Raw genomic sequence first — 18,446 nt, 5'->3', positions numbered from 1 at the left:
AGGATGGGGTTTTTTTTTTTTTTTTTTTTTTTTGAAACAGAGTCTTGCTCTGTCGCCCAGACTGGAGTACAGTGGCTGGATCTCAGCTCACTGCAAGCTCCGCCTCCCAGGTTTACGCCATTCTTCTGCCTCGGCCTCCCGAGTAGCTGGGACTACAGGCGCCCGCCACCTCACCCGGCTAGTTTTTTGTATTTTTAGTAGAGACAGGGTTTCACCGTGTTAGCTAGGATGGTCTCGATCTCCTGACTTCGTGATCCTCCCGCCTCAGCCTCCCAAAGTGCTGGGATTACAGGCTTGAGCCACCGCGCCCGCCCTTTAGGATGGATTTTAACCCACATGTTATTTTCTCTACTTGGATGCATCCTCTGTAACTTAGTATATGTAATACTACAGATAGATTTTTTCAACATCTGCTGCCTATGGTAAGGACCTGCAACCAGGTTCTCAAAAGCAGTACCTGCCAGTTCTTAACAGCAGATGGCAATGTTGTACAAGTTAACAACGGAACTACTTTTATGCCACCCCAGAGGAAGATACAAGAAGTCAAAAGGGAAAAAAAAATAGAACCGATTTGGGTTCATAGTAGCAGGAACATAAACAGAATAGCCTGAGATTTTAACAACGTAACTCATTCCCTCTTCCACCTTTGTACTTTATCCAGGTCAACACATCAGGATTCTCTAACAATTCCAGTATTCTGCTGCTTTACTGTAAGATACATGTAATTCTTGCCACTGTGATTAAACAAGCCCTGTAATAGTCAGCAGGGTTAAAAAGAGATTACAGAAAGGATAAACTCCTACCGACTTTCTTGGGAGATGTGGGAAAGATTTCAAGTGACAACATTTTTCATAACTGTTTATAAACATGGTCATTTATATTCACGTTTTCTCTTATTTACGTTAGTTTTGACCCTTAGGCACCTCATACCCCTACAGTGATTATTGGCTTTGCTTTCATTTGTTTTGGATTTTTAAGTATTTACTCTAAATGGTCCTCCTAGATATCTATTCTATACATCATATCTCTTAATTCTCTAGATGGAACACTGAAGGACAGGAATTAAGTGACTGGCCATGCAAGAAGAGTTGGAAATTTTACTTATTTTTCCTTGGTAGAAGTTATGTTAAAAATTCAAGCAACCACGTATCTAACAGAGGAGTTTTATCTGGGATGTATAAAAACTCTCAAAACTCAATACTTAAAAGAACAAATGACTTAAATAGAAAATAGACAAAAGACATGAACAGAAATTTCAATGAAGAGGATATATAGATGACAAATTAGCATATGAAAAGATACTCAGCATCATTAGCCACTGGAAAATGCAAATCAAAACCACATGTGTTATCATTACACACAGCTATGTGAATGGTTAAGATAAAAAAATAGTAGTAATACCAAACACTGGTAAGGATGTGAAGAAACTGGATCAGTCATACATTGCTGTATGAATTGTATGAGTGGCTGTATGTAAAAGGTACAGCCACTCTGGAAAAAGAGTAGGGTAGTTTCTTACAAAAATGTACATGTTTGCCACACAACACAGCAATTGCCTTTTTGAGCATTTATCCCAGAAAATGAAAATACATGTTCACATAAAAACCTGTACATGAATGTTCACAGCAGCTTTATTAGTAAGGGCAAAAAACTGAAAACAACTCTCATGTCCTTTAGTAGGTGAATAGTTAAGCAAACTGTGGTACATCCATACCATGGCATACTACTCAGCAATCAAAAGGAAATGCCCAGACTTCACCACGATGCAATATACGCATGTAAGAAATCTGCACTTATACCCCCAAATATATGAAACATTTTTAAAAGAAAAAAAGGAAGAAACTATTGATACATGCAACAACTTGGATGAATTTCAAGGGAATTATGCTGAATGAAAAAAAGTCAACCTCATAAGATTACATTCTATATAATTCCATCCATACAACATGCTTGAAATGACAAAATTACAGAGTTGGAGGACAGAACAGTGGCAGCCGCAGGTTTTGGTGAGGGGATAAGAAAGAGATGTGGCTGTGGCTGTAAAAGGGCAGTGGAAGGGATCCATGTGACAGAACTGTTCTGTGTGTCATGATGGTGGTCACATGAATCTACACATGTGATAATACTGTATAGAATTAAATACACATGCACGAAAAATGTTCAAGCAGTTAAGCACGAATATTTTAATTGTCTAAAATGACATTTAAGAGTTATCTACAGTTCGAAGCTCACTTTTATGAAGTGTCACATGCATCACCATTTTAAGAGACATAAATTCATGAAAAGATATCACCAGAAGCTACATAAACGTTTCAGCTAAGGGTAAAGAGAAAGTTAAGAGTGTTTTCGCGGCCGGGCGCGGTGGCTCAAGCCTGTAATCCCAGCACTTTGGGAGGCCGAGGCGGGTGGATCACGAGGTCAGGAGATCGAGACCATCCTGGCTAACATGGTGAAACCCCGTCTCTACTAAAAATACAAAAAACTAGCCGGGCGTGGTGGCGGGCGCCTGTAGTCCCAGCTACTCGGAGGCTGAGGCAGGAGAATGGCGTGAACCTGAGAGGCGGAGCTTGCAGTGAGCCGAGATCGCGCCACTGCACTCCAGCCTGGGTGACACAGCGCGAGACTCTGTCTCAAAAAAAAAAAAAAAAAAAAAAAAAAAAAAAAAAATTGTGGTATTCTACTTCCTAATCTTAAGTTATATTACAAAGGAATAGTAATCAAAACTGGATGGCATAAAAACAGGCACATAAAGCAATGGAACAGAATTNAAAAAAAAAAAAAAAAAAAAAAAAAAAAAAAAAAAAAAGAGTGTTTTCGCAAGGAAATTGAAAGAGGGCAATCCAAATGAAGTCATTATGGTCACACAAAAATCTTGGTAAAAGAACTAGAATGGAAGCCCAAACCGCTGAGCAAGTGGGAGAAGAAAAGAAAACATGGTTCAAACAGATCACACAAGGGAACCCAGGACAAATGCTGACTTTGACATTATCTAGGTAATTCCTATCTTTCTGTCATAGGTGACTCTAATAATAGACCTATTGTTGCAAAAACCAGTCAAAATTCTACCAAATTAAAAAGAAGTCCCTCATTGACTTGTTGGGTGTAGGTTGGTACCCCATGTCCTCCCACACCAAAAGAGATCAGTTCTGGCAAGAAAGCTCCAACCCACCTTGATGGTGCTGCTGATAGGATGCCTTAGGCCAGGCATGTCCCAGCGATGTTCTGCTGGCTGAGGTACAAGGTGGGAGGAGAATATGCCTCATTCATTACTCGATCAACTTCTTGGCCTTGAAGAAGCGTTGCAGGTAGAAGACCTGCCAGGTGGCTAGTCCAATGAGGCAGAACATTGAAAAGATGCTGAAGTATAGGACCCAAGTGTTTGTTGACTCATTGGTATCAAACATCTCCTCTTCTCTCTTCTTCATGTAGGCAAAATCATTAACAGTAGATTCTGAAAGGTCTTCTAGGTGTTGCAGCTTCACCTCTAATGGTTTGAGCTTCGCAACTTTTGCAATCTCTTCATAATTTTTTGCCTCCACTCCATGCTTCATGTCTAGCATCACGAGTTGGTCAGGTATCTGCCCTGTTCCCTTGCTCTCAAAACACACTTCAAACGTCATAATCTTCAGTGGTAAAGGAAAATTTCCCCCTTGGTTGCCTCCTCTTTGGAGTAGAAAATATGGCCAGCAGAATCTGTAATCTTGAGGTGGCTGCGCAGGCCGCCAGTGCCCCCAGACTGGTCAGAGATCTCGTACGCGCCAGTCACTAGCAGGTCCTTGTGGATCTCCTCATGGAGGCACTTGCGAGAATTAATGGGCAGATGGAAGGAGATAGCAAGGACCAAGCTGGGGCTGAGCAGGAACAAAAGCAGCAATGCCAACGGACAAGGGCCATGCCAGGCTGGTGGGCCGGACAAACCAGACATGGTGTTGGAGACTCATTCCCCCTTTAACCCTTCTGCTGGGCATCAACACCTCCTACTATGAGTCCTCTACCATGATGTGTTCAGGCCACAGTGCTGTCCTATCTATGCCCCCTGTCCCCCTGAAAAGCTAGTTTTGACCTTTCTTCAGCTTAGGCAGAGGTCTGTGTCTTTCTTCACGGTTAGAGACCAGGTGGCAGGGAAGCACACAACCATCACACAGACTCAGACCACAGGTCCATCCTACCCTCTACCTGGGTGAATTTTTGGCTCTTGTTTCCTTTCTCTGGAACAGGACTGCAAGCTTCCAAACCTGATGTCATCTCCAGGCTGGAGCAGGGGGACGAACCATGGACCCCACACATCCTGAGAACTCAGAGGAGCTGGAGCTGGAGGCACAAGAGAGAATGTGAGTCTGCTCCCACTCTCTGCTCCTGTGGTAGGTGCTGCAGCTTCACTCACGAATCCCTTCTCTACAAGCTCCAGACAAATCTCTTGTTACCCTCAGGCCTTTGCTTTCCTCCTTTTTCTATCTTGTCCTCTTTTCTTGCTGTTATTTGCCCCTGTTATCTCTCCGTAAGTAGATTTGTGTTTTATTTACCCTAGAAAATGCTCTTTCAGCCACAAAAAAGAGCTCAAGTGTCTTTCCCTGGCAGCTGGCTCCCAGTCTCTTCACTTCCATGTCATCCACTCCTTAGGCTGTTTGGGAAAAATGGTAATTACATTTTTCCTCTGCTCTGACATCACAGCAACAATCAACAAAGACTTTGTGACCAAATGTGTGGAAGGCTTTTCCCATGCTCCAAACAGTTCTAATTCAATTCCATTTCGGTGCTCTCTTCTTGGAGATAGCCTGACATCCCACAGGCTGAGGGCTCAGTCTCTGAGACTGTCCTCTCAAGGCACTACTTGTAAGTTCAAGATTTCCAAACTTCAGACCAACAGGATTCAAGTCGGAGTTCCCATGACCCTCACTCTGGGTTCTATTAATTTGCTGGAGCAGCTCACAGAACTCAGGGAAACACTTAGATTTGCCAGTTTAGGCCGGGCGTGGTGGCTCACGCCTGGAATCCCAGCAGTTTGGGAGGCCAAGGTGGGCAGATCACTTGAGGTCCGGAGTTCAAGACCAGTCTGACCAATATGGTGAAACCCCATCTCTACAAAAAATACAAAATTAGCCAGGCATGGTGATGTGCATCTGTCGTCCCAGTTAGGAGGATGAGGCATGAGAATCACTTGAACCCAGGAGGAAGAGGTTGCAGTGAGCTGAGATCATGCCACTGCACTCCAGCCTGGGTGGCAGAGTGAGACCCTGTCTCAGAAAAGGAAAAAAAAAAGATTTACCAATTTATTATAAAGGATAAAGGTGAAGAAATGTGTAGACTGTGGTATGGGGGAAGGGGTGTGGAGTTTTCATGCCCTCCCTGGGTGCATCACCCTCTAGGATCCTATCTACTTAGCTATCCAACAGCTCTCTGAACCCTGTCCTCTTAGGTTTTTATAGAGACTTTATTATGTAGATATGATTGATTAAACCATTGGCCATTGGTGATCAACTTAACCTTTAGCTCCTTTCCCCTCTCTGAGTTTGGGGCTTTGGAGCTAAGAATCCCGACCCTGAAATCATGCCTTGGCCTTTCCAGTGATCAGCTTCATCCTAAAGCTGTCAGTCAACATAAGCCTACGAAAAGAAAGCACTTTGGAGATTACAAGGATTTTAGGAGTTGTATGCCAGGTCATGGGGGTGAAGACCAAATATATATTTCACACTGCCCACAGGGTTTGCTGACCAGCTCTGTTTTGGCTGCTTGGAGACGCCACTTAGAGAGACGTTCTCTTCCAAGTCTCTCATTCCTGCTGTTATTCACTCAGAGCATCCCAGGCTGATTCTGGGTCTTAAGGAAACAGATGAGCTAGAAAGCGTTTCTTCCTGTGTAGTGGGGGGCCTGAGTATGTAAACAGTAAGCAGAACAGAGTCCTGGGGCTCCATGCTGCCACACAGCTAACGTTGGTCATTTGTGCTTGATGCAGGCCTGGCACTGCGCTGTCACAGTGAATTTATGGAATTTGCCAATATCTCTTTACAATCCGTGCCCAGGAAACTGAGGCACAGAGAGATTAAATGGTGACCCCAGATCACACAGCCGGCCAGGGACAGAACAGGGTTGGGTCTCTGGCAGATTTATCTCAGCTCCATACTCTTATTTATTTTCCTTAAGGAACCAGCTTTATTGAGGTGTAATTAACATACAATATGTTAACAAATATTTAAAGTATATGATTTTATATGTTTTGACATATGTATACACATGTGAAACCATTGCTACAATCTAGGGCAGATATATCCATCACCCCCAAAAGTTTTCTCCTCCTTCATCATCTTTCACTCCTTCCCACCTTTCTCACTCCTTCCCACTTATATCCTGAAGTAATTACTGATCTCCTTTCTGTCACTATAAATTATATTTTCTAGAGTTTTATGTGAAAATGGAATCATTGAGCATGTATTCTTTTGGTCTGGCTTTTATTCAACATAATTATTTTGAGATGTGTTTATGTTGTATATCAATAATTCTTTTTATTTCTGAATAATATTGTATTGTTTGAATATACTACAATTTGTTCATACTCTGTTAACAAACGTTTGAGTTGTTTTCGTTTTTTGGTCAGTATACATAAAGCTGCTGTGAACATTGCCTTCCACTCATCTTGTACCTCCCTAAGTTGTTGTGAGTTGTCAAGAATGGTTACTAGTCTCTCCCTTGTCCCCCAGGTGCAGTCACTCGTCCAGCATTAAGGCCAGGATTCATTGCTTTCCAGGGCTGCTGAATAGCTATCTTCCTGGCACTTTCCATTCTTACTCTCTTACATTGGAGTCACCATCTATTGAATTCCGTGTCTATTTGTTCATTTATTCCTTGTTTTGCTGAAGTACATACTCAAATAGGTTGAGCCCTTTTGTGTCTCAATATGGCTTTATTCTACCCTCATGTTTTTGAGTCCTTATGTATGAAATGTTTTATAAACTTCATATAAGTCAAATTATTTTATTCAGTCTGACAGTCATTTTTTTTAGAGTGTGCAGTAAAGGGTTAACTCAGAGGCCTGCACTGCCCAAATCCTGCATATTCCAAAGGTCTTTAGGACTAACCCCTTGACTAGCTTCTTGGAGATAACCTCTAAGCTGTTGGAATATTCTGCCTGGTAAAAGTATTTGAGTACACCTGGGGCCTTGGGCTATGCTGGTTTATGCTAACTATGTGATTTAAAGCAAATGCTTATTTCTGTTTGCCTGGGTCCCTGGACCACAGTGTATCAGATTAACCCCTGAGGGAAGCTGTCAAGGTACCTGAGTGCCCCAAGTCCATGTACTAACCATTAATAAAAATCCTGAACACTAAAGCTCAGGTGAGCTTCCCTGGTCATCAACACTTTGCATATGTTGTCACACATGGTGGCCGGAAGAATTAAGGTCTGTCCAGGTGACCCTACTGGAAGAGGATACCTGGAAGTTCACACTTGGTCTCTCCTGGACCCTGTGTGGCATTTTCCTTTGCTGATTTTTAATTGTATCGTTTTGTCCTAATAAACTGTGTAATTGTGAGCATAAGAGCTTTTCTGAGTTCTGTGAGTCAGAAAATTAGTAAATTATCGAACATGAAGGTGGATTTGGGTACTCCTCGCAGAGTGCTTTGTCCATGTAAATGTAACACAATTATTGATAAAATTGAGGGTAAGTCTGCCATCTTGCTATTTGTTTTCTATTTGTCTCATCTATTTTTTTCCTATACTATATTTTATATGTATATATATATATATATATATATATTTTTTTTTTTTTTTTTTTTTTTTTTTGAGATGCAGTCTCACTCTGTCGCCCAGGCTGGAGTGCAGTGGTGCAGTCCCAGCTCACTGTAACCTCTACCTCCCAGGTTCAAGTGATTATCCTGCCTCAACCTCCTAAGTAACTGGGACTACAGGTGCACACCACCATGCCTGGCTAATTTTTTTATTTTTAGTAGGGATGGGGTTTCACCATGTTGGCCAGGATGGTCTGTATCTCTTGACCTCATGATCCAGCCACCTCGGCCTCCCAAAGTGCTGGGATTACAGGCGTGAAGCACTGCGCCCGGCCTCTTATATTCTTTTGAATAAATCAAACTTTATATGTAATTTTATGTTTCTTCTCCATTAGCTTTTTAGCTGTACATTCTTTCTTAAGTGATGACTCTAATGATTAAATATGTCTCTTTGACTTACTATGGTCTACCTTAATATTTTTACCACTTCTTGGAAAATGCAAGATCCTTGCAATTCCTTTCGTCCCTCTCCTTCCTTTCATTATTATTGTCACTTATTTTGTACTACCTACTTTGAAACCTCACCAGAGAGTTTATTCCATTGCTATTTCTTGACAGTAAATATTCATTTAGAGTTACCCTTTCTAGTGTTTTCCATTCCTTTCTGCAATTCTGTACTTCTGTTCAAGGTCATTATTTTCAGTTTGAAATTTTTCCTTTAGTATTTCTTGTAGTTAAGTTGGCATTATTCTGTGAGCTTTTGTCTGAAAGTGTCTTTGTTTTCCTTTCTTGATTTTTTCCCTTTATTCAATGGATATGATGTATTAATTGATTTTTGGATGCTAAACAAACCTTACATTTCTGGGATAAGTCCCACTCAGTAATGGTGTATAATTTTTTATATATATATATAGTGGAATTTGATTTGCTGGCATTTTGTTGGGGAATTTTGTGTCTGTATTTATTAGAGATACTGATCTGTTGTTTTATTGTCTGTTTTTGGTATCAGGGTAATACTGTTTTCATTGAATGAATCGGGAAGTGTTCTCTTGTTTTTTTGGAAGAGTTTGTGAAGAATTAGTATTAAGCCTTTTTTTCTATTCTGTAGTTCATTAGTTTGTGTTATATTCCTTATTTTCTACCTTCTGCTTGATTTGGGTTTAGTTCTTTTGTTTGTTTGTTTGTTTTCCCCAGTGTTTTAAGGTTGATTTGGGTTTAGTTTGTTTGTTTTCCCCAGTGTTTTAAGGTAGAAGATTAGGTTGTTGATTTGCTCCCTTTTAAAAAAAAAAAAAAGTAGGCATTGAGGGATGGCCAAGACAGCCAAATACAAACAGCTCCGGTCTGCAGCTCCCATTGAGACCAACACAGAAGATGGGTGATTCCTGCATTTCCAACTGAGGTACCCAGTTCATCTCATTGGGACCAGTTAGGTAGTGGAGAGGGAGTGGAAGCAGGGTGGAACATCGCTTCACCCAGGAAGTGCAAGGAGCCAGGGGACCTCCCTCCTCTCCCAGCTAAGGGAAGCCATGAGGGACTGTGCTACACAGCCTAGGTACTACACTTTTCCCATGGTTTTTACAATCTGCAGATCAGGAGATTCCCTCATGAGCCTACACCACCAGGGTCCTGGGTTTTAAACACAAAACTGAGCGGCTGTTTAGGCAGGCACCGAGCTAGCTGCAGGAGTTATCTTCGTACCCCAGTGGCACCTGGAATCCCAGTGAGACAGAACTGTTCACTCCCCTGGAAAGGGGGCTGAAGCCAGGAAGCCAAGTGGTCTCTCTTAATGAGTCCCACTCCCATGGAGCCCAGCAAGCTAAGAACCACTGGCTTGAAATTCTCACTGCCAGCACAGCAGTCTGGTGTTGACCTGGGACATTCAAGCTTGGAGGGGAAAGGAACATCTTCTGACATTACTGAGGCTTTAGTAGGCGGTTTTCCCCGATAGTGCTAAGAAGACCAGGAGATTTGGACTGGGCGGAACACCACAGTGTGATAAAGCATCTGTGGCCAAACTGCTTCTCTAGATTTCTCCTCACTGGGCAGGGCATCTCTGAAGGAAATGCAGCAGCCCCAGTCAGGAGCTTATAGATAAAACTTTCATCTCCCTGGGACAGAGCACCTGGAGGGAGGGGCAGCTGTGGACACAGCTTCAGCAGACTTGATCTTTCCTGCCTGGCTGTGAAGAGAGCAGCTGATCCTGACAAGGGGGATTCTCCCAGCACAGCACACCAGCTCTGCTAAGGGACAGACTGCCTCCCCAGGTGGGTCCCTGAATCCCATACCTCCTGACTGGGAGACACCTCTTAACAGGTCAACAGACACCTTATATAGGAGAGCTCCAGATGGCATCAGGTTAGTGCCCCCTCAGGGATGAAGCTTCTAGAGGAAGGAGCAGGCAGCAATCTTTGCTGTTCTGCAGCCTCCACTGGTGATAACCAAGTCAACAGGGTCTGGAGTGGACCTCCATCAAACTGCAGCAGACCTGCAGAAGGAGGGGTCTGACTGTTAAAAGAAAAACTGACAAACAATGCAACAATAACCACATCAACAAAAAAGACACATGCACACACACACACAAACCCCCATCCAAAGGTCATCAGCCTCAAAGATCAAAGGTAGATAAATCCATGAAGATGAGGAAAAAACAGTACAAAAACACTGAAAATTCCAAAAAGCCTCTTCTCTTCCAAATGATCACAGCTCCTCTCCAGCAAGGACACCAAACTGGATGGAGAATGAGATTGATTAATTGACAAAAGTAGGCTTCAGAAAGTGGGTAATAACAAACTCTCTGAGCTTAAAAAAAAAAAAAAAAAAAAAAAAAGTTCTAACCCAATGCAAGGAAGCTAAGAAACTTGATAAAAGGTTACAGGAACTGCTAACTAGAATAACCAGTTTAGAGAGGAACATAAATGACCTGATGGAACTGAAAAACACAGCACAAGAACTTCATGAAGCATACACAAGTATCAATAGCTGAATTGATCAAGTAGAAGAAAAGGTATCAGAGAATGAAGATCACCTTGCTAAAATAAGGCATGAAGACAAGATTAGAGAGAAAAGAATGAAAAGGAACGAACAAAGCCTCCAAGAAATATGGGTCTATGTGAAAAGACCAAACCTATGATTGATTGGTGTATCTGAAAGCAATGGGTAGAATGGAACCAAGTTGGAAAACACACTTCAGGATATTATCCAGGAGAACTTCCCCAACCTAGCAAGATATGCCAACATTCAAATTCAGGAAATACACGGAACACCACTAAGATACTCCACAAGAAGATCAAACCCAAGATGTATAATCATCAGAATCTCCAAGAGTGAAATGAAGGAAGAAAATGCTGAGGGCAACCAGAGAGAAAGGTCAGGTCACCTACGAAGGTAAGCCCATTAGACTAACAATGGATCTCTCTGCAGAAACCCTATAATCTAGAAGAGAATGGGGGCCAATTTTCAACATTCTTAAAGAAAAGAATTGGGCCAGGTGCTGTGGCTCACGCCTGTAATCCCAGCACTTTGGGAGGCTGAGACAAGCAGATTACCTGAGGTCAGGAGTTCAAGACCAATCTGACCAACATGGAAGAAACCCTGTCTCTACTAAAAAATACAAAAATTAGCTGGGCATGGTGGTGCATACCTGGGAGGTGGAGGTTGCAGTGAGCTGAGATTGTGCCATTACACTCCAGGCTGGGCAGTAAGAGCAAAACTCCATCTCAAAAAAAAAAAAAAATTCAACCCAAAATTTCATATCCAGCCAAACTAAGTTTCATAAGCAAAAGAGAAATAAAAGCCTTTCCAGGCAAGCAAATGCTGAGGGATTTTGTCACCAGCAGGCCTGCCTTACAAGAACTCCTGAAGGAAACGCTAAATATGGAAAGGAAGCACTCATTCCAGCCACTGCAAAAGCACACCAAAATATAGAGACCAATGACACTATGAAGAAACTGCATCAACTAATGTGCAAAATAACCAGCTAGCATCATGATGCCAGGATCAAATTCACACATAAAAATATTAATCTTAAATGTAAATGGGCTAAATGCCCCAATTAAAAGATGCAGACTGCCCAATTGGATAAAGAGTCAAGACCAATCCGTGTGCTGTATTCAGGAGATCGATCTCACATGCAAAGACACACACAGGCTCAAAATAAAGGAATGGAGGAATATTTACCAAGCAAATGGAAAGCAAAGACAAAAAAACAGGGGTTGCAGCCCTAGTCTGATAAAACAGACTTTAAACCAACAAAGATCAAAAAAGACAAAGAAGGGCATTACATAATGGTAAAAGAATCAATGCAACAAGAGGAGCTAACTATCCTAAATATATATGCACCCAATACAGGAGCACCCAGATTCATAAAGCAAATTCTTAGAGACCTACAAAGAGATTTAGACTTTCACTCAATAATAGTGTGAGACTTTAACACCCCGCAGTCAACATTAGATTAACAAGACAAAAGATTAGCATGCTTTATTTATTTTTTTAAATTTATTTTTCTTTTTTTTTTTTTTTTTTTTTTTTTGAGGTGGAGTCTCACTCTGTTGCCCTGGCTGGAGTGCAGTGGTGCAATCTCAGCTCACTGCAAGCTCTGCCTCCTGAGTCCACACCATTCTTCTGCCTCAGCCTCCTGAGAAGCTGGGACTATAGGCACGTGCCACCATGCCCAGCTAATTTATTTGCATTTTTAGTAGAGACAGAATTTCACTGTGTTAGCCAGGATGGTCTCAATCTCCTGACCTCATGATCTGCCCACCTTGGCCTCCCAAAGTGCTGAGATTACAGGTGTGATCCACCACACCCAGCCAGCATCCTTTAAAATTAAAGGATATTCAGGACTTGAATTCTTCTCATTCTTGTCAGTGCCACATGGCACTTATTCTAAAATCAACCCCATAATTGGAAGTAAAACACTCCTCTGCAAATGCAAAAGAATAGAAATCATAACAGCCTCCCAGACCACAGTGCAATCAAATTAGAACTCAGGATTAAGAAACTCAAAACCGTACAACTACATGGAAATTGAACAACCTACTCCTGAATGACTCCTGGGTAAATAACGAAATTAAGAATGAAATAAGTTCTTTGAAACCAATGAGACCAAACAGACAATGTACCAGACTTTCTGGGACACAGCTAAAGCAGCGTTAAGAGGGAAATTTATAGCACTAAATGCCCACATCAGAAAGCTGGAAAGATCTGAAATTGGCACCCTAACATCACAATTAAAACAACCAGAGAAGCAAGGGCAAAGAAATTCAAAAGCTAGCAGAAGACAAGAAATAACTAAGATCAGAGCAAAACTGAAGGAGATACAGACAAGAAAAACCCTTCAATAATGAATGAATGCAGGAGATTTTTTTTTAAAACATTAACAAAATAGATAGACCACTAGCTAGACTAATGAAGAAAAGAGAGAAGAATCAAACAGATACAATAAAAAATAATAAAGGGGATATTACCACTGATCCCACAGAAATACAAACTATGATCAGAGAATACTATAAACACCTCTACACAAATTAGAAAATCTAGAAGAAATGGATAAATTCCTGGACATATGCACCCTCCCACGACTAAACCAGGAAGGTGTCAAATCCCTGAACAGACCAATAACAAGTTCTGAAATTGAGGCAGTAATTCATAGCCTAACAACCCCAAAAAAGCCCAGAACCAGATAGATTCACAGCCAAATTCTACCAGAGGTATAGAGAGGAACTGGTACCATTCCTTCTGAAACTATTCCAAAGAATAGAAAAAGAGGGAATCCTCCCTAACCTTTTTATGAGGCCAGCATCATCCTGATACCAAAACCTGACAGAGACACAACAAAAAAAGAAAATTTCAGGTCAGTATCCCTGATGAACATCGATGCAAAAATGCTCAATAAAATACTGGCAAACCGAATCCAGCAGCATATCAAAAAGCTTATTCATCAAGATCAAGTCAACATCATCCTTGGGATGCAGGGTTGGTTCATCATAGGCAAATCAATAAATGTAATCCATCACATAAACAGAACCAATGGCAAAAACCGCATGATTATCTCAATAGATGCAGAAAAGGCCTTCGAAAAAATTCAACATCCCTTCATGTTAAAAACTCTCAATCAACTAGGTATTGATGGAACATATCTCAAAATAATAAAAGCTATTTATGACAAACCCATAGCCGATATCATACTGAATAGGCAGAAGCTGGAAACATTCCCTTTGAAAACCGGCACAAGACAAGGATACCCTCTCTCACCACTCCTATTCAACATAGTATTGGATGTTCTGGCCAGGGCAATCAGAGAAAGAAATAAAGAGTATTCAAATAGGAAGAGAGGCAGTCAAATTGTGTCTATTTGACTGTATATTTGGAAAACCCCATTGTCGGCCAGGCACGGTGGCTCACACCTGTAATCCCAGCACTTTGGGAGGCCAAGGCAGGTGGATCACGAGGTCAGGAGATTGAGACCATCCTGGCTAACATGGTGAAACCCCATCTCTACTAAAAATCCAAAAAAATTAGCCAGGCGTGAGCCAAGATTGTGCCTCTGCACTCTGGCCTGGGCGACGGAGCAAGACTGCATCTCAAAAAAGAAAAAAAAAAATCAGGAAACAACAGATGCTGGCGAGGCTGTGGAGAAATAGGAATGCCTTTACACTGTTGGTGGGAGTGCGAATAAGTTCAATCATTGTGGAAGACAGTGTGATTTCTCAAGGATCTAGAACCGGAAATACCAGTTGACCCAGCAATCCCATTACTGAATATTACCCAAAGGATTGTAAATCATTCTGCTATAAAGATAACATGCACGCATACATTTCTTGTAGCACTATTTACAATAGCAAAGACTTGGAACCAACCAAAATGCCCATCACAGATAGACTGGATAAAGAAAATGTGGCATATATACACCATGGAATACTATGCAGCCATAAAGAAGAATAAGTTGATGTCCTTTGCAGGGACATGGATAAAACTGGAAGCGATAATTCTCAGCAAACTAACACGGGAACAGAAAACCAAAAACGATATGTTCTCACTCGTAAGTGGGAGCTGAACAGTGAGAACACATGGACATAGGGAGGGGAACATCACACACCAGGGCCTGTCACGGGGTGAGGGGCAAGGGGAGGGAAAGCATTAGAACAAATACCTAATGCATGTGGGCTAAAAACCTAGATGACAGTGTAATGCCCAGACCGTTTGTTCCCCAAAGAAGACCACCAGAGTCCAGAGTCAAAGCCAAGCGGCAAGGATCTTTCACTGCAAATTCGAACTTGGTCCCTCCATTCCACAGCATACAAGAGGGCCCCGAACAATGCGAGTGCTTGCTTTTTATAGCCCGATGTAAATAGGATACGTAAAGTTACAGAGGAACAAGGGAATTCTTTTGGTTACAGCGTTACAATTGGTTTACATTTTAAGTTATACATTTAGTAGTTTTTCTATTGGTTCCCGCGCTTTCAGTAAAACCACAAACGGCTGTGTCCTTATCGGGGATTTTTCAGGTGGTGTTTGTACTGGGCTCAGGAAGTTGAGAGATATATGGTGGGATGTGTTTGTACTGGGCCTGTTTGTGTTGAGAGATATATGGTGGGATGTGTTTGTACTGGGCCTGTTTGTGTTGAGCCCGGGGCTAAGGAATGTGCCTGATTTCTTTCAACAGGTTGATAGGTGCAGCAGAGCACCATGGCACATGTATACCTATGTAACAAACCTGCAGGTTCTGCACATGTATCCCAGAACTTAAAGTAAAATTTCTGAAAAAGAAAAAAGAAAAATTTTTTTAACTTTAAAAAATGTAGGCATTGACAGCTACAAATTTCCCTTTAAGCACTGATTCAGCTGCATCCCACAGGTTTTGATATGTTGTGTCTTCCTTTTCATTCATCTCGAAGTATTTTCTAATTTTGCTTTGTACTTCTTGTTTGACCCATTGGTTATTTAGTACTATGTTACTTAATTTTTACATATTTGTGAATTTAGCAAATTGTTTTCTGTTATTAGTTTCAGTTTCATTCCATTATGTTTAGAAAACATAATGACAAGGAAACTTGTACAATTTCAGTCTTTTTAAACTTTTCAAGGCTTGTTTTATGGCCTCATCTATGATCTGTCCTGGAAAATATTCCATGTGTACTTGAGAAAAATGTATATTTTGCTGTTGTTGCGTGGAGTATTCTCTAACAACTTATATGTTTGTTAAGTCTAGTTTGTATATAGTGTTCTAAATCATCTACTCTTGTCCCTCAGTATCCATGGGGGATTGGTTCCAGGAACCCCTCCAAATACCAAACTCCACAGATGCTCAAGTCCCTTATATAAAATGGTGTAATATTTTCATATAACCTATGTACATCCCCCTCCTATATACTTTAATACAATATAAATGCTATGTAAATAGTTGTTAAACTGTACTGTCTAGGGAATAATGACAAATCTGTATATGTTCAGTACAAATGCAACCATACTTTTTGTTTAATTTCCAATTTTTTTTTGTATTTGTGGTCACTTGAATCCATTGATGCAGAATCCCTAGTGTATTAGTCTGTTTTCACACTGCTGTGAAGAACTACCTGAGACTGAGTAATTTATAAAGGAAAGAGGTTTAATTGACTCACAGTTCTACATAGCTGGGGAGGCCTCAGGAAACTTACAGTCATGGCAGAAAGTAAAGGGGAAGTGAGGCACATCTTACATGGCAGCAGCAGTGGGCGGCACTTTTAAACCATCAGGTCTTGTGAGAACTCACTATCATGAGAACAGCCTGGGGGAAACCACCCCCATGATCCAATCACCTCCCACCAGGTCTCTCCCTCAACATGTTGGGATTAAAATTTGAGAAGAGATTTGGATGGGGACACAGAGCCAAACTGTATCACCTAGATACAGAGGGCCAACTGTATTTCCTTGTTGATCTTCTGGTTAGATGTTCTATCCAAATTGAAAGTGGGGTTTGAAGTCTCTGACAACTGTTGTTGAACTATGTATTTCCCCACCAACGCAGAGACCAGCTCGGTCGGAGAGACCCTAACCCAGAGGCGCTAGAGAAATTAAAGACACACACACAGAAATATAGCGGTGTGAAGTGGGGAATCAGGGATCTCACAGCCTTCAGAGCTGAAAGCCCCAAACAGAGATTTACTCACATATTTATTAACAGCAAACCAGACATTAGCATTGTTTCTATAGATATTAAATTAACAAAAATTATCCCTTATGGGAAATGAAGCGATGGGCCGAATTAAATGAATAGGTTGGGCTAGTTAACTGCAGCAGGAACACGCTCTTAAGACACAGTTCACTCATGCTAATTGTTTGTGGCTTAAGAATGCCTTTAGGCCGGGCGCGGTGGCTCAAGCCTGTAATCCCAGCACTTTGGGAGGCCGAGACGGGCGGATCACGAGGTCAGGAGATCGAGACCATCCTGGCTAACACGGTGAAACCCCGTCTCTACTAAAAAATACAAAAAACTAGCCGGGCAAGGTGGCGGGCGCCTGTAGTCCCAGCTACTCGGGAGGCTGAGAAAGGAGAATGGCGTAAACCCGGGAGGCGGAGCTTGCAGTGAGCTGAGATCCGGCCACTGCACTCCAGCCTGGGCGACAGAGCGAGACTCCGTCTCAAAAAAAAAAAAAAAAGAATGCCTTTAAGTGGTTTTCCACCCTGGGCGGGCCAGGTGTTCCTTGCCCTTATTCCCGTAAACCCACAACCTTCCAGCTTGGGGGTTAGGGCCATTATGGACATATCACAGTGCTGCAGAAATTTTGTTTATGGCCAGTTTTGGGGCCAGTTTATGGCCAGATTTTGGGAGGCTTGCTCCCAATATGTCTCCCTTCTTTGATTTGCAAAGAGATAAAAGCAAGGGCAGCTTTGTCACGGTGAGCTACTTCTCGCAGGAGTTGGGATCCGCATCTGCAGACTGTACAAAGACAACACAGATTAAAAGCACAACCATCATTGAAATCACAGAGCTTCCAAGTGTTTTTATCCATTTAAATGGGTTACTAGCTGCTAATCTGTCTGCAGGTCCTTTAAGCACTCTATTTCTGGCATTAAGGTCAGGTGTGCCTGGGATGCTTTAAATATTTGTTCTTTTAATTTTGCAATATCCAAAACCAAGTTTGTAGAGTGTCTTTCTAGATGCTTTTTTATTCTTTCCCAAATTTTGATCTTATTAAGAGCATTTAATAGTTTCCACAAATCCTTATGTTTACCTCCTAGAGTGGGCCATATCATTTGAGGTTGAGGTGCCACTATATCGCCGTGGTTCCAGATAATAGGAACTTTTGCCGTGCTTCTTATAATTTCTACCATCTGACTGTTTTGTTCAGATCAGCTGAACATAGTGTGACCATGCCACGCAGACTCAGGTGCAGTTCAAGCTAAACATCCTCTTAGGGGACCAATTAATAATGATTCCATAGGAATCATTGTGTAGCACCTCTCTGCCTGTTCTGCAAAGCAATCTTCCTAAACAAGTATGTTCATTTTTTTCTAACTGGGTCCAATTCTGTTTACAAATAGGTTTTTGAGGGTGGTATGCCTCAATTATAGGAGCAGATTTATTATGGTAAATACTGAGATCAGAAAGCATGTGTAACTGTGTCAGAGTGATTGCATCTAGGCATTATTACCAGCCCTTATGGAAGGAATACTCATGGCTGTGGTGATAACTGCTATCATAGCTACAATTAAATTACTCATTGTGACTAGTTGCCCCACTTTCC

The 18,446-nt window shown here is 41.6% G+C and overlaps 1 protein-coding gene and 1 pseudogene across 4 annotated transcripts in view; one reads left to right on the top strand and one right to left on the bottom strand.

Annotated features, from left to right (window-relative positions):
• LOC112630543 (zinc finger protein 252-like) overlaps positions 1-18,446 on the top strand; it is a 44,238-nt gene that overhangs the window by 5,028 nt on the left and 20,764 nt on the right. Inside the window, exons 3-4 of one of the 3 annotated variants that reach the window (XM_025394906.1) lie at positions 1,678-1,778; positions 4,218-4,331. The exons of 1 other annotated variant lie outside the window; for it this stretch is intronic. Coding sequence is in view for 1 of the 2 variants with exons in the window: in XM_025394904.1 (XP_025250689.1) it covers positions 4,218-4,331 (114 nt within the window). In the remaining variant the exon portion in view is untranslated. The remainder of the gene's footprint in view (positions 1-1,677; positions 1,779-4,217; positions 4,332-18,446) is intronic. One more of the 3 variants, XM_025394904.1, reaches the window with a different exon arrangement.
• Positions 2,828-3,941, bottom strand: LOC112630544 (annotated as a pseudogene). Its single transcript, XR_003120890.1, has one exon. The product of XR_003120890.1 is annotated as a transmembrane emp24 domain-containing protein 10 pseudogene (transcript).

This window comes from Theropithecus gelada, chromosome 8 (genome assembly GCF_003255815.1).
Source record: "Theropithecus gelada isolate Dixy chromosome 8, Tgel_1.0, whole genome shotgun sequence".
NCBI lineage: Eukaryota > Metazoa > Chordata > Mammalia > Primates > Cercopithecidae > Theropithecus > Theropithecus gelada.
The sequence above is the reverse complement of the archived record's forward strand: the minus strand, read 5'-3'. Positions and strand labels throughout refer to the sequence as shown.